At 34.9% G+C, this 27,879-nt stretch overlaps 1 protein-coding gene across 1 annotated transcript in view; it reads left to right on the top strand.

The window, feature by feature from the left end:
• The window catches only part of Asz1 (ankyrin repeat, SAM and basic leucine zipper domain containing 1), a 33,562-nt gene extending 18,145 nt beyond the window's left edge, over positions 1 to 15,417 (top strand). Inside the window, exons 5-13 of the mRNA XM_051175908.1 lie at positions 986 to 1,097; positions 1,627 to 1,761; positions 2,370 to 2,494; positions 3,307 to 3,382; positions 4,162 to 4,218; positions 5,104 to 5,213; positions 11,031 to 11,136; positions 11,879 to 11,992; positions 14,974 to 15,417. Of these exons, the coding sequence (XP_051031865.1) occupies positions 986 to 1,097; positions 1,627 to 1,761; positions 2,370 to 2,494; positions 3,307 to 3,382; positions 4,162 to 4,218; positions 5,104 to 5,213; positions 11,031 to 11,136; positions 11,879 to 11,992; positions 14,974 to 15,126 (988 nt within the window). The 3' untranslated portion in view covers positions 15,127 to 15,417. The remainder of the gene's footprint in view (positions 1 to 985; positions 1,098 to 1,626; positions 1,762 to 2,369; positions 2,495 to 3,306; positions 3,383 to 4,161; positions 4,219 to 5,103; positions 5,214 to 11,030; positions 11,137 to 11,878; positions 11,993 to 14,973) is intronic.
• Positions 15,418 to 27,879: the final 12,462 nt, after the last annotated feature.

Raw genomic sequence — 27,879 nt, 5'->3', positions numbered from 1 at the left:
AGTGAATTCTTAAATCTCTGAAGCTCTTTATATATAAATCAGATAATATGGGTAACTCTGAAGCAGTGGACCAGGAGTGTCAGATCTCCCTTAAAACAGATTACACTACATTCCACTAACATAAAGCAAATAGACTGACTCTAGTCTCCTTTGAATGGCCCACTTCCCAACCACCCTCCCATTCCACCCCCCCCCCACTCCACATGTAGGGTGATGCCTTCCAGGAAGGGTCATCTAAATCTGTCAAGTCATTTGGAGTAGGGACTAGGCCCTCCCTCTTGCCTCTAAGTTAAGGGAGTATCCTTCCATGATGAATGTGCTCCCAAAGTCCTTTTGTGCCAGGAATACATCCTGGTTCCAGTATCAGAGGTCCCTCAGACTGATCAGGCCTTCTAACTGAGACCCATGTTCAGGGGGTCTGAGCTGGATTCCCAGCTTTCAGTCTGGGGACCCATTAGCTTCTCCTTGTTCAGTCAGCTGTCTCTGTGGGTTTCTGTAGCCTGGTCTTGTCTTCCATCTCTGCATCTGGATTCCAGTTCAGCTCAATGTTTAGTTGTGGGTGTCTGCTTCCATACAGCATATTTTGATCATAATCATCTTTTCTCCACCTCTAACTCTTCCCAGATCCTCCCCACACAACTTCATTTTATTCTCTCTCTCCTTCTCTAACAAAGCAAAACAATACAAAAGATCAAAACAAACATAGCCAATAAGACAAAGTACCAAAACAAAACAAAAAACACACACAAAAGTGGAATGAAATTTGCATTGGCCACCTACTCCTGGGCATGGGGCCTGCCCTGGAGTGTAGTTAATATACCTGTGACACCCAATTGTGTTTTTAAAAATCACTTGCTTATTAAAGGCTCTTTTTCCTTCTCTTTTCAAGCATTATTGATGACATTGTGCGTGCATAAGTCTGTGAAATTGAATGACTGCTAATGGTAACATGAACACCAATGTGTCTTTCCTTCTTCCTCCATAGGAGACTTATGACTCCAATCATGTATGCTGCCCGAGACGGTCATACTCAGGTTGTTGCTCTGCTTGTTGCTCATGGAGCAGAAGTTAACGCCCAGGATGAGAATGGTTATACTGTGAGAAATGCTTTTCCAAGCTGACTTCTTTTTCTGAGACATTGATACTTTGCTATTATATCAGTAGCCTATACTAATGACTAGTTTTGTTTGGTTGATGTTTACTGTCAAAGAGTTAAGGAAAATTGTAGAAGGCTTGGGCTGTAGCCACTGCTAGGTGAAAATACTGTGAAAGCAACAGCTTAAAGAAAGGGGCAATTATTTGATACTTCATAAAAGAAGCTGATATGTACAACAAAAACCAGGGCTCTAGAAAATGCACATGAATTCTTTTACAGAAAACATCTGTAAAGGCAAATAAGTTCTTTATTCCATGACATTACTTAACTGCGTAGCACAGTGTTTGGCTCATAAAATCAGTGAGTACAGCTGGAAATATGTTTACATTCTGTTTTGCAATGCGGAGATTGCATCACTCTGCTAATTAGCCATGCTCTCTTTTTGACTGTGCCATAAATACGGGTGAAAGTATTTCTTATCTGTCTCACATGCACTCCTTTTTAAACAGTCCTCCTTCCCACACTTACAGGCCTTAACATGGGCAGCACGTCAGGGTCACAAAAATGTAATTCTGAAGTTGCTTGAACTTGGAGCTAATAAAATGATACAGACCAAAGATGGCAGGACACCAAGCGAGATTGCAAAAAGAAATAAACATCTCGAGGTATTTACCTGTATACTTAATGTATCATCATACTATCATGTAGAATTTTTATATTATTTGTCACAGTTCCTAAGTAGTATAATAATAATATTTTGAACAATTATTAAATACTGCAATAGGTTTTCTTCTCCAAGCAGGTAATGGAAAGTTTATTTTGCTAGACTAGTCATCTTTTAAATCAAAACATTGACATTGCAGCCATTTAAGTGATAAAAAGACAGTGAGCTCTTATTCTGCTCCTAGAAGTAGCACTGTAATAGGAATAGACCACTTGGAGATGTATGCGTGGGGTTTATGTAAACATTGTCATTGTGATTACTTTACCTCAGCTCAGCCATGACTTCAAGGACTGCCTTAGTAGTTAATTTGTAAATAACTTCTCCAAAATGTTTCATATCATCTTGAAAATACTAATCATGCTTTAGGTTAAGGAAGCACTTACTTGATTTTACAAAAAGTTTTCTCAGGATACAGTTAATAAAAACTCTGACGTACTCACCTTGTTAGCAATTTTGACAAAAAAAAAATATAATATGTTCACTTTTCTTTTTAGTGTAAGGGATAATAATAATATTAACTATATTTTAATGGCTCGGAATTTTTTTCAGATCTTTAACTTTCTTTCTTTGACTCTAAATCCACTGGAAGGAAAACTTCAGCAGCTAACCAAAGAAGAGACCATTTGTAAACTGTTAGCCACAGAATCTGATAAAGAAAAAGATCACATATTCAGGTAACATATTTGACTTCAACAGAGTGTATATAAAGTGCTTATTTTATTACTTGTAATAAATTTGACAAGTTACATATATTTTAAACTTTTATAAGCATCTTAAAATGTCACTTAGAAATGTCTAGATTTTAGATGCTTTGCTGTCCTGAATTTTAGAAGGATTTTATTTGGTTATTTACTTTATTTAACTAATTCTGACTTTAAAATCCATTTATAGTAAATTATCAAATATTACTTTTAGAAACCCAGAATTATATCTTTGTTCACACTTGTTTGTGTTATTTCTTATTTTCTGATTATTTTTTGTCAATTCTCTGGATTTATAAGCAAAAATTTGAAAGAACAAATCCCTAAATCCTACAAACCAGCTCTTTAGTACATTTGTAGTTACCATCTAATTTATGTTTATTGCATTGAAGGACATTGCTGTTTGCAATATTTCATGACAAATAAATACTGATTTTAAGCCTTGGGAAAGATGAGCTGAATATGTTACCTTACCACTGACATTTTCCCTTTCTTTGCTAAGGTTGGTAATGTAGTTCACTGCTTAGATTATGTGAATCCCTGAGTTTAGGTTTTCAGCTTTAGAAGGGTAGTGAAGAAGGGAGGGAAGTAGGGGGAGGGGAGACAAATGGACAAAGAGAGAACCTAGTTTATTCCTTTGATGCAGCATTTAAATGTACTGTGAAAACTCACAAGTGTATTCTGCCTCAACTCTTTTTTGCCCATTCCCATGCTTGCTGTAAAATAGACATGCACTGTGTATATGTAGTGTGTTCTGAAACTGAACTTGCTATGATATGTTATAGTCCATATACAGCGTTTGGAGATCTGGAAATATTTTTACATGGTCTTGGACTTGAGCATATGACAGACTTATTAAAGGTAGGATTTCATGTTAATCAGAATAAGTTTTTGTGTGTGATTATATTAGAATAAAATTAAATTTTAGTTCACAAGCATACCATTTATATTTCATCTGTAGAATACTCTATTTTAAATCTGTCTGATATAGCTGTACACATTCAAGCCCTATGTTTACAGCTGTTGCTTGTCTTGTGTGGGATACTAGAAGCATGTTTTTGAACCAGACAATCCTGTATTAGATATTTGCTCTGATTAGTAACTGGAATATGCTTCTTAAATATTACATCTTCTTTAAGGACAACTATAGGTTTTCAGAAAGATTAAGTTAGGTCACACAACAAGAACTATGTATGATTTAAGCATGCATGTGTGGTGGGATTTGAGTAGATGACAATTGTTACCAGGCAGGTAAGGATACTGAAGCAAAGGACTGTCTAAGACAGATAGAGTCTCATAGGATTATGAGCATTGCTTCAGGTAGTTTAGAGTTGGATTCATTGTACAATGCTGAAACTTCTTATCTGAGGAAATTGTGGATCAGAAATCATATTATTGATAGTTCAATCTGATGCCAAACTATTCTGTCAAATTTCCAGAATGTTCTCTTTTTTCTAAGCAGATCTGATACTCATTTTCTTTGGTTCTGGGAAATTAGATACTGCATGCTTCCATGCATATACACTATCTAGACAGTGATACAGCTCTTAAGCTACATACCCTCTGAAAAACTAGGAGGTATTTGAGAAAGCAGTTAAGTGACAACTTATATTTCCTCGGGATTTTTGCCTTTTGTATAGGAAAGGGATATAACATTAAGACACCTTCTGACCATGAAGAAAGATGAGCTTACAAAGGTAAGTACCACTTTAAAAATGCCAGATACATTCTTTAGTTTTAAAACTTGCACATTCTTTTGTTTTCTATTTAAAATCCTAGGGCTATGTAGACTTCTGTAGATTCTTGGTGAGCAACAACAGTGGATTACCATGTGTAAATTGTACTACAATATTAAGTTGTTTAAAGAACATTACAGACTTAATGCATGGGGCTTCCTAGGATTGTTATTATATCTTAACTACAACTACAACTCACTTGCAGGTGGGAAGTGGATTTGTAAAACGGGCTACTTTAAAGAGAGAGGTGATTTTTAATCTGGGCATACACATTCATCTTCAAAATCAGCACTAACTATGTTGTCATCTATTATCATTAATAAGTACAAATAGATGTGGGAAATTTTGAGGTACTTTGATAAGGAGAATATTTTAAAGTAATGGTCTTGCTGTAATAAAACATTGACACTTAAAATCTCTACTATCACTAAAAACAAAAATAACATGTGTCTTAACTAATCTAGGAAATTTACATTGAAGGTGAAACACAGGTAAAAAAAAAATAATTCTTACTTATAACTAATAACACCCTAAACAATATTTTGAAGAAAGAACTATTTGCTATGTGTTTTAGAGTGGTATTATTTTAAATCCTAATAATGTTACTTTTGAATCCATTACAGTTATCATTATACATTGCAAAAAAGTGATTATAGTTAACTGTATGCCTAAAATATTTATGATATAACTCTGTTGAAGTACAAGCATACAATATACTTAAGTGTATTATTTTCCAATATTTGACTATTTGACAAGATATAATCTAGAAAATGGCATTAGTAGTCTTCAATATGAAATTATTCAAATGTAACTCTCTTACTGAACCTTTCAATTATTTCTCCCTAGAATGGTATTACCAGTAAAGATCAGCAAAAAATTCTGGCTGCTCTCAAGGAACTGGAAGTAGAAGAGATAAATTTTGGAAAATTACCTGAAGTGGCAAAGCTGGAAATCAGGTAAAATTATCAGTTTATATTAATATCATTTACAATCAAGTATTATTTTTTATTTTGATGCTGCCATTTTCCCAGGAAAATAGGATTTTAAAGACACAATTCTGTACCTATTATTTAAAGGCAGATGCACTTTATAAAGTTAATTTTCATAAAAATTAATTTACAAAGAAGCAATGAGTCTTACCTTGTTAACTTGCATAGAAATAATTTGTATGTCCTTTTTCATTGCATTTTGCTAAATTCCACCATATAAAAGATACCACATTTTTCCTAGCATAATTCTTGTATTCTCTTTAAATCATGTTAGAGGCCAGACTGAAAAGTATGGAGCTGGACTCATTGTCCAATTGGTAAAGTGATAGCCGTGCAAACATGAGGACCTGAATTCAGTTCCTAAATCTCCCCCAAACAAGCCAGGCATGTTGCTATACACTTGCAAGCTCCATACTGGGGAGCAGAGCCAGGAAAATTCCTGGAGCAATCTGGCATAGCCTACTCAGTTAAAAAAAAAAAAAAAAAATATATATATATATATATATATATATATATATATATATATGATGGACAATATGTAAGGAACAATGCCTAAGGCTGGCTTCCACATGAAGTAAATTTACACATGCACACACATGGACAAACAGGGACACAAACAAAAAGAAGAAAAGAAAAAATGGTCATGTTTTTACAATAGCCATAAAGACACCACTTTTCTTGAGTTCATCTCCACTTCAGGCTTTACCTTGTAATAATGACATCTAAGTCTATAAAGGTATTATTACTCTAAGTTTCTCTTTGGTATTTTATCTAGTTTTGCTGTTGGGGTGACAGCATTACAAAACAGTTAGGGAATTAGTGTTCTCATCTGCTTTCTGGACAAGGTTGTAGAGGCTAGTGTTAATTTTTCTTCAAACGTTTGTGTAGCTTTTTCCCCTGAAACTGTTTGGCCTGGGGTTTCCTTGGGGTATGCTTTTCATCACAATTGTATCTTCTTTAGTAGTTAGAAACTGTTGAAGCTGTAGCTTTTTTTTTTATTTTGGCTTTACTTTAGTAATTTGTAGTTGCAAAGGACTTGGTTCATTAATAACTAAGCTGTTAAACTCACAAGCATATAGGCTGATGCTGTTCCCTGCTATCCTTTTAATAGCTGTGGACTCCATTATCATATCTCATTTAATTAACAATATTATTGTTTTCCTCTCTTATTTTTATCTCTCTTCGTCTTGCTGAGGTTTATTAATTTTTAGATAGGTGCTCCTTTTTTAACTTAATGTTTATTTTGTGTCTGATGGGGTAGGATTTGTGCATGACAGTGTGCATGTTGAAGCAGAGGACAACTTACAGGATTTAGTTTTCTCCTATTACCATGTGGGTGTCAGGGTCTGAACTCAGGTCATCAGGCTTGGTTACTACTTTACCCACTGAGCAATCCCATCAGCCCAAAGAACCTTCTTTTTGTTCCATTACTGATTTTAGTAATAAGCTATCCTTATTTCCTTCCTTTTGCATGTTTTGAACTTATGAGACAGAATATTTCTATTTCTCCTTTCCTCCCCTCCCTTCCCTCTTTCCGTTCTGTTTGTGATGGGATCCTCTTCTATAACCTAGACAGGCCTCAGACACTCAATCTTCCTGCCTTAGCTTCCCAAGTGGAGGAATACAGGAGCATACCACCTTGTTTGATATTCCTTTTTATTGTATAAGCATGTAAGTGTCATTTGTATTTCCCAACATAGATGTAATTGAAAGGCACAAAAAATATAGTATTTTGTGTGGTCATTTTCATGAACTTTTATGAGTAATGTTTTTCCTTTGAAGCTTCATCTGTATTCACACATTATTAAAAGTGTGTCCTTTGATTTAGATTTGCTTAGAAACTTTGCTATTGACTTTAAGATTGGTTCAGCTCAGTAACTGTGTGACAGCTACAAAGAATAGATAGAATTTAAACATAGTCTAAAAAATGTGAAAGTCTTCTGCCTTTTAACATTAGGATCGACTGTCTAGTACACTTTGTAAATATTTTTGAATTTAAAAATAAAACACATTATAAATATTACCTGTATTAAAAATAAAACACATGAATTTTTGAAATCCTAAATAACATACAATAATTGTTTTCCTTCCAATAGCATGGTAATTTTGAACACCTATTTAGAAACACCAATAGATAACCAACCTTTATCTGCTATAAAAAAATACTTATGAATGCAACATTGTCATCATTCAAATAGATTCAAGTAGATTTCTATATTGTTTTAGAACTTAGAGAATTCTTCCAAAATCCTATTTATATGATCCTGATGACTTAAAGCCTATTAAAGAGGCCACATTATAATCTTTTCCCATTGCTTTGTCTTAATTTGCCTGCATATAACAGAAAGAACTTAAGTATTTGATGATATCATTTCTGGATAATATCATAGCACCTAAATTTTAAATGCATTTTGGAGGATCTCAGTAGTGTGGTTTTTAAATCAGCAGCTCTTCTTAAGTATCTCTGTTGTTTCATCATTGTTTCTATTAGGCAGTATTCCATCCTAGGCAACTAACTTGTTGATTGGAACCCCTAATGCTACTTATTTTTATGATGACAGACTTGTCTATATGAATGTATTTGTGGACTTTAATAGATCTAAAGAGTGTATAATCATGACTAGTCCACCTATTAAAACTGCTGAATTTTTTAAAAATAAAAATGCCAAGCACATATTCCAGGAATTTGACCTTGTTATTAAATCACAGACTGTGTTTACATGACTGAAAAGACAAGGTTTTGCTTCCCATTTGTTTAAAGCCATTCTTTAAAGAAGAAATTAGTCATTAAGTCATAAGAAAACTAACAGCAGGAAAACTGCTGAACTGATTGATTGAAATCTCCTGATAATTTTATTTCAACAATTAAGCCACTGACTTATTTTAAGTGTCTGTGTCAAATTTTTAAAATAATCTGTTAGAAGAATGCACATATACTGTTCATTTACTTTTTTATGCCTTGGCATGTTTGCAACATTTAAATTTTAAATTTAAATATTAGTTTTGAACAAACTCATCAGCATTCAGCACTTTCTCCTCAGATGTTTTCTTTGTGCTCTGAGCTACCTAAAATCCACTTAAATTTTTCAAAAGTATATCAAGTCCATCTAAGTCCATTAAGAAACTACTCCATCTCTAAAATCTATATAGGTCCAATATTTTATGTAGAATACATGTTCATGTAGTTATTTCTAAGTATTCTAAAATTGGAACTTCTGAATAATTAATGGCAGAAAATGATTGACAGATTTCATAAACATGATTTTTCATTATTAACATTATTTTGAAACTTAACAACATCATGGGAAAATAGCCATAATATGTTAAAGGCACAATTAAACTGGCATATTAAATACTATATTAGTTGTAGAAACTCATAGAAGACATACTATAAAAGAACTATAAGAAAACATTCTGGCAGAAAATGGTACCACTTACTGTCTTTGAGTGGTATGATTTTTTTTCTCAGTTATTCTGCAATGAGTACATAGTGCTTCTATTTATAATATATTAGCTATGAATACTAAATTTTATCTTAATACTAGACTTCAGATTTTTAAGATATGGCCTCATCTGCTTATAAATGTTAAGCATCAGCCACAGTGAAGTGATCTTGATCATCCTTATCATTGGCTTTCCTCCTTGTTACTCTGAGGCCAGGCTAGAGAAGGTGCTCCAACATGGGGCATGTGCCTCTGTGGCAAGAAAAGAGATATGATATAGCAAGCAGCTGAACTTGTCAGCAGCTCTGTAATCTCAGAGGAATAGGAAGTGTGCTGTTAGATCAAGTCTGCTAGGAATGTCAGAAGCTATGCCCATTGAGTCTCACAAACACGACTGCCTAAACGTGAGCTGAATAAGGATTATACCTAGACATGCTAATGTGGATGTGGAAAAGTTCATAAGGTCTCACCCTACACAAAGAACTACAAGCAACTAGGAATACTGTAGTAACATGTTATGGTAATTTTATCTATTCAAAATTTGTCTTTTCTGTAGCTCTGAGTTACTTATTTAATTTGATGGTTATTTGTTCTGTTGGATTGTGTGGGTTGCTCTGTGGTTTCCACTGTAGATTGGTTACTAAAGCTAGTCCAGTCTTCTCATCTCCTGTCTGCATTGATGGATGTTTAAGGAACTCAGCCATCTTTCCTGAGAAGCTTCCCCCTCACTGCCATCCATAAGAATGGCCAGGTCCAATTTCTTTCTGCTTCCCAGGCTGTGCTGCTTTTCCCAAATGCTGTGTTTACTACTCTTCTCACGTATCCTTTTTTTCTGTGATAGTTTTGACACTACTGCTACCTTGGTTTGTGCTCATATTCATGCTAGAAGGAATAACTAGTCTAGTTAGACACTAATGAATATAAGAAAGATTTTTTCTTATTGATGTTTCCTAACTGTCTCTGAATTGTATCAAGTCTCTTAGAGTCTACAGATCTCAGACTAGACATGGTTCTAAGACTTACATTTTCTACTGTTTACTAATTGTTACCACCTACTTGTCTCAGCATTGAAGTTACACCCTAATGTAGTTCACTTGAATGCCAGCCTTTTGCTAGACAGAATGCTAGGTACTTTATATTGACCTCTTCTGTCCTCCTCAAAGTCTTGTCTCCATTCTAGAGAGTTGGAAATATCTGACTTAAGTTTAGGGTTGGCTAAGATCTGAAAGCTTCTACTTGTGAATGCTGAGTCCAACCCAGGTCAACCCAACTCAAGAGGCTGTGCTCTTAATTAGGCTATAATGTTTTCTCTTCATCTTCTACTTTGCTCACCATCCATCCCCAAATTCAGTTTCTTACTTAATGATACTTCCAGTTAGTGAAACAAAAATGGAAATCATCCTAGATTGTTTTTGTTTTACAGGCTTTCTTTTTTTTTTTTTTCTGTTTATTTCCTAAAATTTTCTAAAAATAGTTCTACCTCCTCATTCGAACAAGACTGTTAGTTCTTTAGCTTAAGCTGTCTCTGATGTGGAATTTCCCCAGTTCTTCCATCTTTATGTTACTTTAATCCACAACAATCACCAAGTAAAATTTATACTCCTTTAGTATACTCTTTACATTATGAGAAATACAAAATCCTTTGGAAAGTAGTCAACCCAGCCCATTGCTACTATCTGATGATTTTACTTTAGTCATGCCTTAACTGGTCCTCTACTTTTGTACTTTTATAGCTACCAAGTCTTTCTGTCCAGTACTTCTTCCCTTTCTTACCTAAATGGAAAACAGTATTTGGCTCCAAATTCAGTCCAGGAGTCACTTCTATCAACTGTTTCTAATTCCTTATTCTCACCATAGTGTGTGGTACTAAATTAATTCTCTGAAGTTTAGATAGCCTACCTATGAGCAAGTATTAACCACTTCAGACACTGATAGGGAGAAATCAAACAAAAAACCCATGTAAAAGTAACCAGTGCAGTATCCTCCAGGATAGCTACTGAAATACTGGTTCTTTATTATTCTTTATGTATCTCTTCAAATAATAATTTCGTTTCTATATCTCATCTTGGAATTTAAGATTCTTGGAACAGGGGCTTTGACTCCCTGACAGAGCTTGCCTGGCAAGTGTAAAGGGCTCAGTGTCCATATTACAAACCCTGTGCGATAAAGAATGGTAAAGGAATTCACCATTGTTGATATTAGAGACTTGGTTTTCTTTTACACTTAGTGCATTATTTCAGTTCCAAACACGTATTTTTTAAAAACCTTATTATTATTATAAGTAGGTTGGTAGAATGAAGCAAAGCGCTTCTAACTGGTTCCATTTGTCTCCTTTCTTCAGTGGTGATGAGTTCCTTAACTTCCTTCTGAAATTAAACAAGCAGTGTGGCCATTTAATCACAGCTGTGCAGAATATCATCACTGAGTTACCTGTAAATTCTCACAAGGTATTTACAAAAGAGTTGCTCCATACAAGTGTGAGTGTTGAAGAGCAGGCTAGATGGACTCAAGATAACCCATTAGGTAGATCTGATATGATGACATTCTACCAGTTGTTTATCATGAGACCTAAAGCAGTGAATTTGTTTAATGTACTCTTCTACATGTAATTCATTATAAACCTGTTCTCTCAGCCTCAAGCAAATGGGGGATGAGGCAAATCAAAATCTAAAGTGATCTCTTTATTGAATTTGTCATTTGTTGTTATGAGGATTTAACTGATTAAAATAAAAAGTGTTAGGAGACCCAAGTGAAAGATGAAGCAGAATGGATGTTTTTTAAGAAATTATAATGGCTTATAGTTTTTCTTAAGTAAGGAAATTTTAAAGAGATACTGACTGACTTTAAAAAAAACAGAGTTTTTGATTTCCTGATTTTGTTTTGCCTGTTTGTCTAGAATAAAATTTTTTAAGCAGACTTGTTTTCCTATGTAAATATTAGTCTGAGAATATCACTTTTTAAATTTTTGAAATTGTATTTGCGCAACACAAATATTACTAATACATATATATTAGCAAGCTGATAGAACTGTGTGTATAAAATTACTAACTTTCTTTTGTTGCCAGGATTTATTCTGAACAAAAAAGGCAATTATATAATTTAATCTTTTAAAATGTCAGATAATCATCATGCATATAAGTTGTGAAAAGTTATTTCCATTTTAAATGTAACTTTTGGAAATCTCAACAGATAGTACTAGAGTGGGCTTCTCCCAGAAATTTTACTTCAGTCTGTGAAGAACTGGTTACTAATGTTGAAGATTTGAATGAAGAGGTCTGCAAACTGAAGGATTTGATTCAGAAGGTATACATTTAACACTAACACAGGTGGACAGCATTACAGCAAGATGTTAGGAAATGAATCAGTTTTAGCAAGGACAACCAAAGGGCACATAGAGATATGGCAAAAGGACGGTTTCCAAAGGGAAAATGCACACAAGAAACAGGTGTTGCTGGGCATTGGAGAGGCAGGTGCGGAAAGAACATGTGCTTCTTGTGTTTCTAATCAGCAAGGAAACGTGCCAGTCCAGTGATGGTCTCTCTAGAGTCCACCAAACACACCCTCCAGGGGAACTGCTTATGCAGCCTATACAGTACTGCTACCTTTTGGTAACAGTATTTTCAAAGTTGTTTATGCCATGGGTGTTTATGCCATGGTATGTTTATTTACTAATCTGTGTACTCTGGAGTGTTTGCTTAGCACATGCCAGGCCTCTGGTTCAGTCCTCAGCACAGAAAACATAATATGAAAACCAATGGAAAAGAATTGAAACCATTTATCTACTTGTGAAATATAGAAATTACGCTGTTACTTACTGTGTAAATGCAAAAAGATCACATAAAATACTAACTCTATTAATGAGATTAGATTGGCAGTGAAGTTATTTCTATTGGCCAAATGCCACATCATCTTTTATAATTTAACATTTTTAGAATGTGGGCATTTTTTAACTGTCTATATTCATATATGAGCAGCACATGTCTAGATTTGAAGGCAGGTTGTTTTTCCTCTTTAAAAAACTGTCTATACCAAGTTGCAGTCTACTGATATAGAAGCCTTTATTGAAGCTGGAAACTAAAGGGAAATACTCTTGAATTTCCTAAAAAAAAAAAAAAAACTCGAGTCCCTGTCAGTTTAATAAGTTTGATGTCTGCTACCTTTTGTGACACATCTGACTTTTTTATAGTTTCAGCCTAAGATTCATTTAATATTTTCACCAATACCTTATCAAAAGAATTTCAAAGCAGACTTCATGTTCAAGATAATTTATCATCTCCCTTACTAAAATATATTTAATCAACAGAAGCCTTTTAAATCCACAACAAAGATGTAAAGCAAATTCTGTAATAGTGGAATGAGGATACTTTAAATGAGAAAAATAAGAAATGCATTCCAACTTCTGAAATAAATCAATTCCTTTCTAGTGGCAGAGATGCTTTAGGAGTTGTATTGTGTGGGACATGTGTTCATTCACCAGATGCTGAGAGCCTGCATAAGCTAGATAGAGCCTGAATTTGCTGACGCTGACAGCCCACAAATTGTAATACTGTTCATCCTCACTTCCTCCATCTCAACTAGAATGGAAGGAGAGTGAGATTAATTTTACTCACTATGATATTCTTTATGAGAAGCCAAGGAAAAGTAGAAAGATTTGTGATTAGAAACTTCCTTGAAAGCCTTACTTTAAATGTAGGAAATTCCTGAAAATATGTTTTTGGCAGGAGTGGATACTAATTTGGGTTTTCAAATTAAAACCTGGAAGTAGGTAGGGCAGTGAGATTCAATTAGAGGGAAAGAAGCAAAGTATTGGGTGTCAGGTAAAATTAAGAAGCATTGTTTTAAAACTTGCTAAATCTAAACCATGATTAGATAACTTAATAATACATGCCTGTGAAAAGAACCTTGATTTTTTTTTTTTTTTTTTACATTCTCTACCTAGAATTCAAAATTTCTATTTAAAAACTGGCCTGGAAATATGTTGATTGGACCATAACAATGGCACACATAGGTTCTTTAGTCAGAAAAGTCTTATATTTTGAGCAAATGAATAGGCTAATTTTTCTAAATTAGTCTTAAATGAACAGTAATGAGATTTTACTCAGAAAATTGGCGAGGCTTATGTATTTAGGAATATGTCATCATGCCTATTAAGCTTTTGTGGTATTTTAAAATTTACTAATAGGAACTTTTCAAAGAAGTATACAAGTTATCACAGATAAGTGTATTGAGACAACAAAGAGAGGGTAGGAGAGGTCAAGGCTAGCCTTTAACACCACATCATTCTCTTTCAAACCAACACACTGACAACTCTTGTTAGAAAGGGTCATTGGTTAATAAAGGAATGACTGTCCCAGGATTCAGTAAATGGAGCATCAGTGTCAAAAAAGAATCTGTTGCTGAATGAAGCCATTTGGAAGTTAAACTAAGATTACAGTCTTGATGAAATTGGCATCAGAGTCCCTTTTTCTATACTATAAATTTAAATTAATTTTGCAGACTTTTAAATTAAATATTTACACTGTAGAATTTCAAAGTCATTATTCCTGCTATTGTTGAAAGTATTTCTATCTTCACCCCAGTGCAGGATGTTTCTAGTAAATATCACTCCATGAATGTGTCCAGTTCTTTTTATCTTTTAGAGATCTTTTGCTTTCTGCTTATTCTCCTTCTCTTGACCCATTCCAGCAGCTATCTCTCGCCTCTGTCCCCTAGCCCCCCACCAACACACACACTTAAGGGAGGCTGCTTCACAGAGACTATCTCTCTGGGGGAGGGGTTAGAAGCAGTATCTAGGAAATGGACTCTTATTGACAAGAACAGCTGGATGGGCCACACATTTATTCCTGCAGTTACCATGAATTATCTTCTGATTTTTAATAAACTTTTGTTGTAGATTGGCTATAAGAATGGCTCGGCCTTTTATGGGATAGTAGTTGAATAGTAGTTGAATTTAATACAGAAAGAAATAAATTTCAGTTGTTACTCATTATAAGTAAAATAGAAACTTTAAGTTGACATGAAAGGAACTTTGTCTCATGACATAAAAAAGACATAATTTTAAAGTGTGATAATTTATAAAATTATTTATTACTACCGTAAAGGTATGACTCATCTATGAAAGGGTACTGGTAAAAGGCATATATGTTCACTTTAAATCTGTTGTGGAATCTTGGGTTTTTCCCTGTCTAAATCCAATGAATTAATAAGAAATTTTTTCTACAAAACAAGTGTTTTAATTTGCAGTATCTTGTCCACTAACTCTTGTTTTCCATACTAAAAATCAGATGCAGAATGAGCGGGAAAGTGATCCAACTCATATCCCATTAGTCGAGGAAGTACCCACATGGAAGAGGCGAATTCTGAAGAGGTCAGCAGTGACAGTCTGTGGATTTGGGCTGCTAGTTTTCATCTGCAAGCTAACTTGCCAGAGAAAATAGCCCTACTATATATTTAAGTTATGTATGTACATCTTATTCAGAGTGTCCTAGCATTGCTTTTAATCATTTGTGGTACAACATAGCTTCATTTCCTTGCCCATATGCCATAGGAAAAATTATGATAACATAAAACACAGTTTTTCTTTAGAAAGTGACTTCAGTTTGAATTATATAGTTTATTACATTTTTATGTTCATTTCAATCAAGAAATAAATTATGGATAATTCTTTCATTTAAACCTGACTAAATCACATGCAAAATAAACGTTTGGTATTCTTTACATTCAGAGAAAGTGTGTTCACTTGTCATAAAGAAGCTTAGAGTGTTTGTGAGAAGCTCATAAGTTGATGTTCCTTTTAGGTCTTATTCCCTTCTGTAAGTATATAATAAGAATCATCTTACTGTTTTCTTACTTAAATGACTTTGCTAGGAAAATTATGAATTATTAATTGTGAAAGTACCAGAAAACAAAAGATAATACAGTAAACCATGAAAATCTATAAATACTTTTAAAAAAATATTTTACATGCAGAATAAAAAAAAATAAGAAAAAGTATGTAAGGCATAAACTATATTAGCATTTTTTTATGAGACGTATTTTGGCTAAATATCCTCTGTATAGTATTTTAGGGATATTATGAAAGTGAATGGCATTTGGTATATAATTTCTCATCTCTAAGAATGTAATTTTTACTTTTCAATTTGAAATATTGATATTCAAATTTTAAAAGTGAAATGTAGAAACAGCCAGGTCCCATTTAGCAGGTAGTGTGGTATCAGAGTCTTGGCTGACTTAGTGCCATACTGACAATGGCAGTTATCTACAGCTAAGAGCTAATAGCAAGCAAAGGGAAAAACTGGAGACTGGGAGATGAGCATAAGGACCATGATAAATAGCAGTTTCCACCCATTCTTAATACCAAAGCTGCTAGATTCAGACCAGCCTGCTGCAGCAGCGCTCAGTTGTGTGTCATTGGAAAGTAATTGCATGATGGAGGGCATCTTAACACTCAGCAACTGTCACAGCCAAAGTATGCTTTCTGTTATATCTCCTATTTAAGCAAGTTCAAGACATATACAGAAACACAGGAATTTGTTTTAGCACATGGTGTATCACTCCCAACACACAGACAAGAAGCCATCTAATGCACATTACTTTTATTTTCCTTTTAAAAATAAAGTAAGAAAATGATAGCTACCATGCCTGAGTAACCACTTGGTGGTCTTTACTACGATGCACTTTTCGTGTTTTTTTTTTTTTTTTGGGTTGGATGGGTTATAACTGTTATTACTTAACAAAATCAAGCTCAGTTTTAGCTTTCAGATGTGAATTTATATTACTTGTTTTTCAGAGTTTATCACAGAGTTCTTTACAATGCTGAAGTACCCTGTCCCAGTGTTCTTCAAAAGTGAGGAAGTTAATACTCTTAAATGTAGTGGCAGCCATGTCTTCTGACTAAAAGAATTTCCTACCTTGACAAACACGGTGTGATTTCCAGATTACAGTCTAAAAGTAATTAGGACATTTTTTGTATCAATATAGTTAATATGAATTTCCTTATGATTTAAAATCAGTTGATATCTAGAATGTAATTCCCTCTCTTCCCATTCTGATTAGTTGACCTTATTATGGGCTTGAGGGAGTGGAAATCATTACTACTTCTGGAATAGGTAACTCGTGCCTCCTTCAATCACAGAGGTAGATGTAGTCATTGGAAGTTATCTTAATTAGTCTGAAACAGAAGGTGTTTCTGTGTTTGGAACCGATTTTGGGACTGTAGTCACCTGCTGAAATGAAGTATCTGAAAAGGAAGTATACTTCCCCTCAGTTTGGGCTTCTAGTGCTGTGGTAAAACACCATGATCAAAAGCAACTTGAAAAACAAATTGCTTATTTCCACTTGCAGCTCCCAGGTCACACTCTATCAGTGAGGGAAGTCAGGGCACAACCTTGAGGCAGGAACTGAAGCAGAGGCCATGGAGGAGAGCTGCTTACTGGCTTGATCCCCATGGCTTGCTCAGCATGTTGTCTTATGGAGTAGTAACACCCATAGTGAACTGGGCCCTCCCACAGCCATCAATCAGAAAACTGCACTAGAGGCATGCACACAGGCCACTTTCATAGGGACATTTTCTCAACTGAGGTTTCTTCAAAAATGCCAAAATGACTCCAGCTTGTGTCAGGTTGACATAAAACTAGCCAACACACTTGCTTCTACCAAGTAGAAGAAAGATACCTTTAAGACAGATATGTTGTCCTCACCATATTTATTACTGGTTCCTTCTGTTCCCTAGATGCCATAAACAGAGCATCTTCACCCTGCCTGCATTCTCAGCCGTGGTGTTTTACCCTACCACAAGCCTAAAGCAATAGAGCCAGACCGCTGAAGCTTTTGACCAAAACTATTTTGTCCTTTAATTGCTTTGTGTAGGTATTTTGTCATAATCATAAGAAATTTAACAAAAGAGAGAGAAAACAGTACTGGAATTGGATACACTATCTGACCACATGAAGTTTAGAGAAGTTTAGAGAAGTCAACTAGAAAAAGCTCAGAATGCTAGAAGCAGAGCTTGGCTGACAGTTTTGGTGGGAGGCACATTTGCCAATAAACGTAAAGACAGTAAAGGCTTTACTTCTGAGGTTCCACATAGCAATCCACTTTATTGTGGATTGCCATTCATATTAATTTTGGTAAAGAACTTACATTTTACCCATATCCCCAAGTCTGTGTGAAGCTTCATTTAAATGTGAGCTAGTTAGTCCACTTGAAGCAATTTCTAATTCAGGGTATAAGCTGTGGTATCAATACAGCCAGCTGCTTTTAGCTAAATGAAAACTGAGCAGAAAGCAGGGGAGAAAGTGGGAAAAGCTGTAGATTGGCCAGAACGGGGCATGTAAAGCTGAGGCCAAAGAAGGCATAGTTGCTGAGAGATTAATTTAGTTAGCACAGAGAAAGCACAACAGTAGAAAAGAGGAGGCATTTCAAGTTTCTCTGGAGTGGTCCAGACCCACCCCACCCATCATAATAGCCTCAGGGAAGAGAAAGTGTATAAAAATTCCCTTGCCAGAGTTTGCTTTGAGAATGCAGCACATAGATACCCTGCTCACACAGAATACCCCAGGCAATACTTTCCTGGAATTTAACCCTGCAGGCCCTCAGAGAGTCCTGTAGAGATGGACCAAGTGAGCCCAGCTACTGTCTGAGTTGGGGCCCACCTTGGCATCATCTGTATGGTGCTGGCTTCACAGAATACAGAAGCTGTGGGAGCTTCCCTTCACGTTTCAAAAGAAACTGGGAGGCCAAGTAGTATGTAAGAGCATCAGAGTACCTATGGGAAACATGGGAGAATTTTATGTGAAGTCACCTGTGAAGTCTGGTCTGCAGGGGAAGCACCACAAGTTAGAAATCCTCACAGACAGATTATCTGCCACCACAAGGTAGAAATCCTCACAGACAGATTATCTGCCAAGAGAAACTGTAGACACTAAGCAAAGCTAGTCCAAGAGAGATGCCACATGGGCTACAGCAAGCAGAGACATAGTATAACTAACTGCTGGTTGTCAGGAACAAGAACACTGATTTCCCCAGTTCTTTCTAAGAGTTCCTTTGCAAAAGGTTGAGAGACACCCTCTACCCTTTGTAATCTTAACAGCCACCTTTCCCTCCTTATTCTTGGTGTAGCAGTTTTTATACTGTTACTTTTTTCAGAGAGCCACCTTGGGTCCTGGTCACTTTTTTCTAGTTCTTATGTGTTCTTGTTTCCTTGGTTACTGTAGTCCTTGTTATATACGCTCTTCTACTTGGTTTGGGTTTTTAATTTGCTCTTCTTTTTCCAGTGTCTTTCAGTGGAAACTTAGTGTTGATTTGGAGAAAGTGGTAGCTTCTCACATTGGTACTTATGGCTACAAGTCACCAAGTACTTATATAGATGCATGCCAGGTATTTGCATGCTATAGCTTTATTTTTATCATGGAAAGAATTTTCTAAATGTTAACCAAGAGTTGTTATGTAAGGTTAGTGTTAATCTGATAAAAAGTGAAAATTATAAGAATACCTTAAAAACACACATATATATGTATGTGTATGTATATGTGTATATATTTGTATATGTGTATATGTATATATACATGTATATGCATATATGTATATACACACATACACATGTGTGTGTGTATTTGTGTGTTGTATATTTAGTATATATATTTATGAGGCTTAGGTAAATGGTGGGAAAAGAAAAACTCAATTCTAAAGGCTGTCCTGTGGAAATTAATTCAATTAAAGTCTGATTTAAATAAGTTAAATCAATTCAATGTGATAAATAGTTGAAAAGTGCATCTCACCCCAAAAGGAAGCCAGACACACTTTCAAGTACCAACATTAAAATTTAGGTTATTTAATGGGAAGTTTTATAGGGCCAGAATTTATTTGATCCTAACACTAAGATGTCTGTTAATCTTTGAGAACCTAGATAACCATGATGACTTCTGTTTTGCACTCCAAGTCCCTCTGTTACTGCCTAATAAATAATAATTTGTGGCTTTGAGGGGGTGGAAATAGGGTGGGGATTTTCTTGTTGGCATATCCACTAGTGAGTAATGCATTCACTTCAAGAGCCAACAAAAATGTTATACTGGACTTATGTGACACATTTGTTAGTTATTAGAGAAACTAATTCTAAACTGTTTGAGCAGTGCTTTATTTCTCTACCTGTAAATGCAGACTTCCTTATCATATCCTAAACAGAATGAACCTGTTTACAGATCTGTGGGATATTTCTGTGAAGAATTTTAAAAGTGGAACCATCTTTGGGCTCACCACACTAGCTAATGTTTTCATCATTTTTTTTAATGGTGCTTTTATTACTATTACATGAATTTTCTTTCTTTTTGTTTCTTTTCCATCAATTGAGTCTTTTCTTTTTTCAGTCTGTGTCTGTTCCTGCATGCTTTTTCACATGCTGCTGGCTTCTGTATAAGAAGGCAAATCAGAAAAATCCAGGGTCAACCCTGTTGTCACTACTGTGCATATTTTCTGGGTTTTGATTTCCTTGTCTTGTGATAGATTATCTCCCAAACTAAATGATCCAGAATCATGTCATCCCAATAAACCGATTCAATTTAGAATTCTGAAGTCAGAAAAAAAAAAAAAACCATTCAATTTAATGCTTAGACAATTTGAACCCTTCACAGTGTTTTTTGTTTGTTTTTTGTTTTTGTTTTGTTTTGTTTTGGGGGGATTTTTACCCTCACACTCAGAGCTATTACACTGTGAGATTCAGTGTTAATACCAGATTGTTGCCAGTATTTTACAATGGATAATATCATTTCAACTCACCCAAACAATAACTGTTTACTATGTATAAGTACTATAGCTATATACATTATTATATTCATAACTGATCAGAAGACCTAAGTATTATTGTTCTTAAGGGAAAAAGTGGAATAAGTGTTAACAATGCAAATTTAAAAAAATCAACTTATAAGACTTTTATAGGGGAGAATAGTTTTATCTTTGTCTTGTTAATACTAATTGTCCACAATGTAGCAGTATATTCACTTATCTTTCCTCCTGGCAGTGGGCTCACTCTCAGTCTACAACTCTTCTACAGAAACCTACAAAAACAGCTTAAACAAAGGGGAATTGGCAAGGAGCCCTATGTAGGAACTCTTCTAGAGAAGATGTAGGCCAAATGTAAAGGCAAATTCCCACCACAGATTCAAGGTTTATTAAATTAAGCCAATTTGTGGAGCTGCATATGCACAGCTTTCCCCACTGCCAATATAAGGATAATTAATATAACAAGAGTTTTCAGTGGAAAGATATGTAAACTGCCATGTAAATAACTGTATTACAGTGAATTACCATTCTAATTGTATTAATGCTATTAACATTCTTAATTTTTCTGTATCAAGACTGAACTTAAAACACAAACAGAAAGTTTTAGAGTTATAGAAAGACTTTAAATCACTTTCTGGATAAAATAGAAGTACTAGTGTAGAAAAAATAGAATAAAGGACAGTTCTTTCCTATTAGTCAATACTTTGAAAGTATCCTCTGCTAAAAGGAGTCAAGTTGCCAAAGTGTGTTATATTTTCAGAAATGACTAAACAACATAGGGATACCTGAAGAGAACAGCAAAGGCTAAGGACGGGATCACAAGGTAAATGCTTACTGACCAAGCGTGAAGACCCGAGTCCAGATTCCCAGCACCAATGTAAAGTGCCAAATGCAGCAGTATTAGGGGAACAGATACAAGGGTATTCAGGGATTTACTGACCATCCAGGTATAATTGGAGGGCTCCGGGTGCAATAACAGACACTATCTCAATAAGTAAGATGAAACCTCTACTGACCAGCATTCATAATGCTGGAAGGTGTTAATATATGTAACCAAAGGAGAAAAGTAATCATCAACTCTCCCAACTATGAACCCTGTGAGCACAACAGTAGCCCTCCCATAACACATGCCAATGGCTATAATATTGGAATAATGCTGTCAAAGTAACCAACCGTGTTTTACTAAATTGGGTCAAAGGACCACTTCATGGGATGTGGATCCTATGCCTGACAGTTAATGAGGCCAAGAACCTGAGACTAGTCAGGCCATGGGCCCTAGGAGAAAAACTACTATGATTATTTTTTCTAAATGAACTTAGCAATAAAATGACTCCTAATAACATACTGTTATGTCCATAGATCAGTAAATCACTCAATAGTCATTGGGGAAGCTTCTTGAAGTAGATGGAAATTAACATAGAGATACAGAGTGAGAGAATTTGGCATGCACAGTCTAAGTAGATGTCTACATGTTACCCCTCCTCTAAAGGCTCAGGGATCTATACAGAAAGGGGGGGTAGTTAGTAAGAGCTAGAAGGGGAGAACAGCTTCAGGGAAATGGCAGTTTCCATGCACAAAATTAAAAAAATTAAAGTTAAGATGAAGGAGCAATTAAGGAAGGCTTCTTAATGTCAACTTTGTCTTTCATCCCACACATAAATAGTCACACATGAAGCATATCCATAAAAATCATTACCTTTAATTGATCATTTAGCTAACATCATTTAGCTAATTTAATAAAAACCTATATTTTAATATATATTTAATGAAAGCATTATGACTGTAAGAATTAAGTGCATTAAGGGTTTTTTACAATACCTTGTATATGGTATACACTGGATAAATGGTAATACATGTGGGTCTCTATTGCTATTATAATAAAACATTGCAATGTTTTATGTGACAAAATTATAATCTATATGAGAAGTCAAACTTACAAATTGCCAGAACCAATATTTTTCATAACAGTGACATAGAACATTAAAAATATTTAAGATCTCTCTCCTCCTTTTTCTCCCTCTGCCTCTCCTTTGTCTTTCCTCTCCCCCATGTCCTGAGAATCAAACCCAAGGCCTGTGTATGCCTTGGTTAGAGCTCAACTCTGAGTTGCCAGCCTTAAAAATATCTAAATGCTCTACACTGACCTGAATATATCAGAATCCACAAGACAGGTCAAGGGAAGACAACTTACCTGATTAGGTGTTCTGTTTCTCTTCTCCCTTTCAGTCAGTTGTGTGAACTTAAGGCTGAGCTTTGCCACCTATGGCAGATCAGTAACAGAACATACTTATCTATAAAACCTAAGCCATCTGTGATCTTAGAGCCAGCAAGATGTACCATAGGTCATCGCACATCCACCCCACTCCATTTTACCCGCCTAGTCACACTAAAATTTGTGTTCCATTTTGTTTAGTCCTCTCAACAGACCTGTACTCTACACCCCATGCATACATGAGCATATGACCAATTCTTTTCTGTACAAATACCAAGTGTTTGTTACCAGTTATCATATTTGCCCCCTTCGGAGCCTCTTTCACTCGGCCCCACTCTGGAGGGAGGAGGGGGGCCACACCCTTCACCTGCTGGTTAATTTTAGCCAATGAGGAACCCCAGAAAAATGGCTGGTTGACATGTGATCCAGCCATTTATTTGTTCACCTGGCTCCCTCCCTGCAAGATTTTATGCTGTTTGTGTCCCTTCACTGACAGGCACAGCTCTTCTGACAGAGTCTGTAACATTTGCTCCTTCTGGCTCCCAGGACCCTTCTTTCCTTCCCTTTGCCTCTTTGGGTCTGGGAGTGGTAACAGCTCCTTGGCTCACACCTTCTTAAAATGTCTTTGTAAATCAAACCTTCTTGAATTATCCTGCCATCTGTTTCCAGGTGAGAGTTTGACAGCATTCCTGCTATATGGTTCTTAGAGGATCTAGCATTAATTTACAGGCTTGCTAGCAGTATGTGTGTTCATTACCCTCACAGCATGCCAACTGTTAATATCAATGGACTTAATTTTTTTTTCCTGTCTGCTGCAGCCAATGAAGGTAGTTTTGTGTTTTTCTGCTTGCTAATGAGATGAAGCTTCTCTGTGTCTACAAGCCATTTTCCCCTACACATTGCATATTTTAATCTCACTAGCCTGGTTTCTACTAAACTGTCTTCTATCATCTGAAATGCATCTCTTAACTGTAACACTTGGAAAATCTTATCTACTGCCGTGTGTGTGTGTGTGTGTGTGTGTGTGTGTGTGTGTCTGTCTGTCTGTCTGTCTGTCTGTCTGTCTGTCTGTCTCCCTGTATTGACCAACCTGGCCTCAGACTCCTCACACTTCTGCCTTGGCCTCCATTACTGGGACCCTGGTGTCTAACACACCAAGTTACTGCTTTTCTTTTGTCTACGGTAGTGATTGTTGTCCAAACCTTTAGAATATCTACCTGTATTGTGTTTTAAAGTTATATTTTCAATTTGTGTTCTTAATATATCTTACTATTTCTGTGGTGTGAAATGCTAATTTAATTACACTCATTTCCCCATTGTGAGCTAGTGTTCACATCAGACTTGTAACAGTTTTGTCTGTTAGTACTTAAAGGTTTTCTATGTAGATGTTCACTGTGGATAATAAAAATTTTACCTCTTTACATTTCTTATGCTTATTTTCTTACTTTGCCAGGAAATTTTAGCATTTCAGCCCCATAGTTAATAGTAATTCTAATAGATGTCCTTGTTTGATTTCTTAGAAGACTACATTTGTAGTTCATCATTTAACATGAGGTTCTTTTCAACTATTGGATGCATGTAAGGCATTTTATATTAATATATATGCATATGTAAATGCTCATGTAATCAAGTATTCTGTTTATTTTGAAGTAATCAAATTTTCCCTTTCCTGTGTTTATATATTGAGTTGCATTCACTTTTTTAGATGTTGAGATATTACTGACTTCCTGATTAAGATTTATACATACATTTAATAATTGGTTCCTACTATCTATATCTCTAATAAAAGTTACTGCATCGTACTAGTCTAATTTTATTGTTAAGGTAGCAGTATTTCAGAAAAAAATTCATTGCATTTTGAAGTTTCTAAACCTTACAAAATCTGTAGCTGTTTTCTTTTTTTCCTAATATTGAATGCTTTTTGTCTTTCTTCTTCTTTTTTGTAGTTATTTCTTGTAGAAACTTGTATAATTTGTGAATATTTCAAAGAGCATTTGTTTTTGTTGACCTTCCTAATGTATCTGTGGTTTCTCTTTCATTAATTTATATTCTTTTTTCTGCCTTCTGGTGTCCTGGGGTTATTCTTAATTGCTTTTCTAACTTGAGGGGAGGGGTACAACTCAATACTTTACAATGCTTTTTTGTTTTTCTTTTCCAGTATAAGGATTTAGCACTAACACTTTGATTTAAATATAATTGTGCTATACTCTTTTTATTAATGTTCCATTTTAAATGTTATAATTCCTAATATGGATTCTGTTTGCATCAAGGATATATTTAGAAATATTTTAAAGTCTATTAGCATGCTTTTCAAAAGGTTACCTTGCAAAAGAATTACCTTAAAATTCATTCCAGGTTTGATTGATTTTTAAAAATAAAAATAGGGTTTATAAAGGAACAGTTCTAAATTTAATGCAGTGATGAATGTCTGTAATCCCAGCTCTCACTTGCAAGACAAAAAGCCAGAGAGCTACCATTGCAAACATAGCCTTTGCTACATAGCAAGACCATGCCTCAGAAAAACAAATTGTTGGATATCTTTGTACATAAATAACTTCATGCTAGTATATCATGACAATTTTAGCCCTTCAGTGTTTTTTTAATTGTGAAGAAGACGTTTTATGCACATTGATCATATGACATTCCTTGTTATTCAAGTCTTTTTACAGCCTTACTAACACGTTTTTGCTTCTGCTTTCTCAATGCAGATTATAAGAATCTCCCCCCTGCTCCATGCCTTTTTAGTAAGATAGCAGATAAAAGTATTTAACTTTTGTATCTAGATAGGCCAAGTGTATTTTTAAATATTTCTTTCAAAGAGACACTAGCAAATATGGCATGAGTAAAAGCTTAAAAGTTGTTTTTACCTTTTGGTTTACTCTGTCCCAGCTTTTCAGAATTTTCATCACATACAAGTTCCAATAATTTAGTAGATAAAAAAACAACTACCACCATGCTATTTTCCATACCAGAAATCTCATAAGAGTATGAGACCATCATACATCTATCTTCCCAGCTTACACCAGAAGAAAAATTGTCCACTTGGACTTAGTCTGAATTTCTGACCAAGAGCTTACAAATAACTGCTCTTTTAAGCACCTTAGTTTTAGGTCTGTGTTACAGAAAAGAAAAGAAAAGAATGAAAGTAAGAAACTGATACAAGCAATAAGAAAAATGGACTGGGCTAGACTCTCACTAAGATTATGCTTTTTTTCTATTAAATTTTGCTCTGAAAATTTGAGACTATGTTAAAAGCATGTCATGTTATGCCTTTTTATCTCTGCTAATATTTTGCCTAAGATCAAATTTGACTCTAATAGTTATATTTTGATCCTGTGTTCTTTTTATGCTTTAATATTTATTTAAATAACATTTAAGTGTTTTTAGAAGGAAGTCTACCAGTCCCTGCCATTAGAGATAGAAATTTTAGTTCATTTACATTTATTGTGATTATTGATATATAATTTTATTTCCTCCATTTCTTTCTTTAAAAAGCTTTTTTAAAACCTTTTGTGAAGATTATTTGGAAGTTTTATTTGTCCCTGCTGTTATATAAATTTTCAGTTTTATGTGATTATCCTTAAGTTTTTTAATATAATATCAAATAAATCTAAGAGGAAACTGTTCTCACACTCCCTTAAAATTACAGGTGAAGAAGCCCTAGTTTTTATGATTCCCCTCTGTTTCTATTTAGCCCTGGGTACCCTATGGTGTTTTAGGCACCAATACATATATCAGTATCTTCTGTGGAGTGCCTGTTTAAGTCATGTTATAATTGTCCATGTTATAATCAGAGTGTCTTCTCTTTGTGACCCACAGTTCTTTTTAAAGATCATGATGAACGTTTTCATTAATATTGTATGATTAATAAGTCTTAGTCTTGTATTTCCACTTCCTAATTATTGCAGCTTTGTGGGAAATACACTTCCTATCCCTAATTTAAATTTTCCAAATTGTCTTTTGTTTCCTTTGAAAGCATCTTGACTGCTCTAGACTTATTGCATTTTCAAGTACATTTTAGAATCAGCAGCTCAGGAACCTCATCTTCACCTGAAAATCATTTAGATAATAAGGCCCTGGATATCAAGTCACTACGATATTAGAATAAGATTTTGGTGGATACAAGAGAGAGTAAGTTTGTTTTGCATGTGGGAAGAATGTGAATTATTGTACCAAAGGAAACTTTGGGAAGGGTTGTATCTCTAGAGATAGCACCATAATATATTCTATTGCCACATTCTATTGTTATTTTCCTATCAAAAAGCAGATGTTATTTCTTGCCCTCTTAAATCTAGACAGGCCCTGTGCCTAATTTGATGTGTTTCAAGTGTGGTTCCTAAATAGCTTGCCACCATTTACATCCTCTTAATTAGTCTTGTGCCAGCCTGTAAGAAGTCCATGATATGTAGAGGGTCAATAGAATTGCCAGATGCATAAATGTGAAAGTTATATGGGCCCACTGTGTCATCCACACTCAGGTGAATCTAAGCCCAGCTGCAGCTATGTGGAGAGGGCCCCATGCATAAAATCACCAAGCCAGCTCTAGTCCATATGACTATGAAATGTATGTTTATGCTTTAAAGCACTGAATTTGGAAACATTTTGTTATGAAGCAATAGGTAATTGAAACAACAATATATTTTGCTTTTAGCTAATTATCTAGGATATTATAATATATGTTTTGACTTATTAAAATATAAATTTTACTTAATAATAGTGCTGTTTTATTCAGTTCAACTATTTCATAACCTCCCTTGAGATCTCTCCTTTAACCTAGAGATCTTTCCAAGAATATTGTTTAGTTTTCAAAACCAAGAGGCCTTTCTTATTCTTTATCTTGAGAAGTTCTCATATAATTCCATTATAAACATGGAACAAACTATGAAAGTTTGATTCTCTTAATTTGTTAATGTTTTATCACATAGTGTGTTGGTGATTAGGTCACATGCAGTTGAGAATAGTGTGTATGCTGCTGCTGCACACTGAACTGTTCTATAATTGTCAGCCAAATTCAGTTTTATTGCATTCTCTACAACTCAGTGATTTTTCTGTGTACTTGTATGATTGATTACTGAGGGAGTGGCATTGACATCAGTTATAATTTATTAGGGTACTTTTTTCTTTCAGTACTGTTAGTTTTGCTTCATATGTTTTGTTTAGTTGTTTAGTGTGCACACATTTAGAACTGTTTCTTATTCAGAAT

The sequence above is a fragment of the Phodopus roborovskii genome, unplaced genomic scaffold (assembly GCF_943737965.1).
Source record: "Phodopus roborovskii unplaced genomic scaffold, PHOROB, whole genome shotgun sequence".
Lineage (NCBI taxonomy): Eukaryota > Metazoa > Chordata > Mammalia > Rodentia > Cricetidae > Phodopus > Phodopus roborovskii.
Note: the sequence above shows the minus strand (reverse complement) of the source record. Positions and strands in the feature narration are given on the sequence as shown.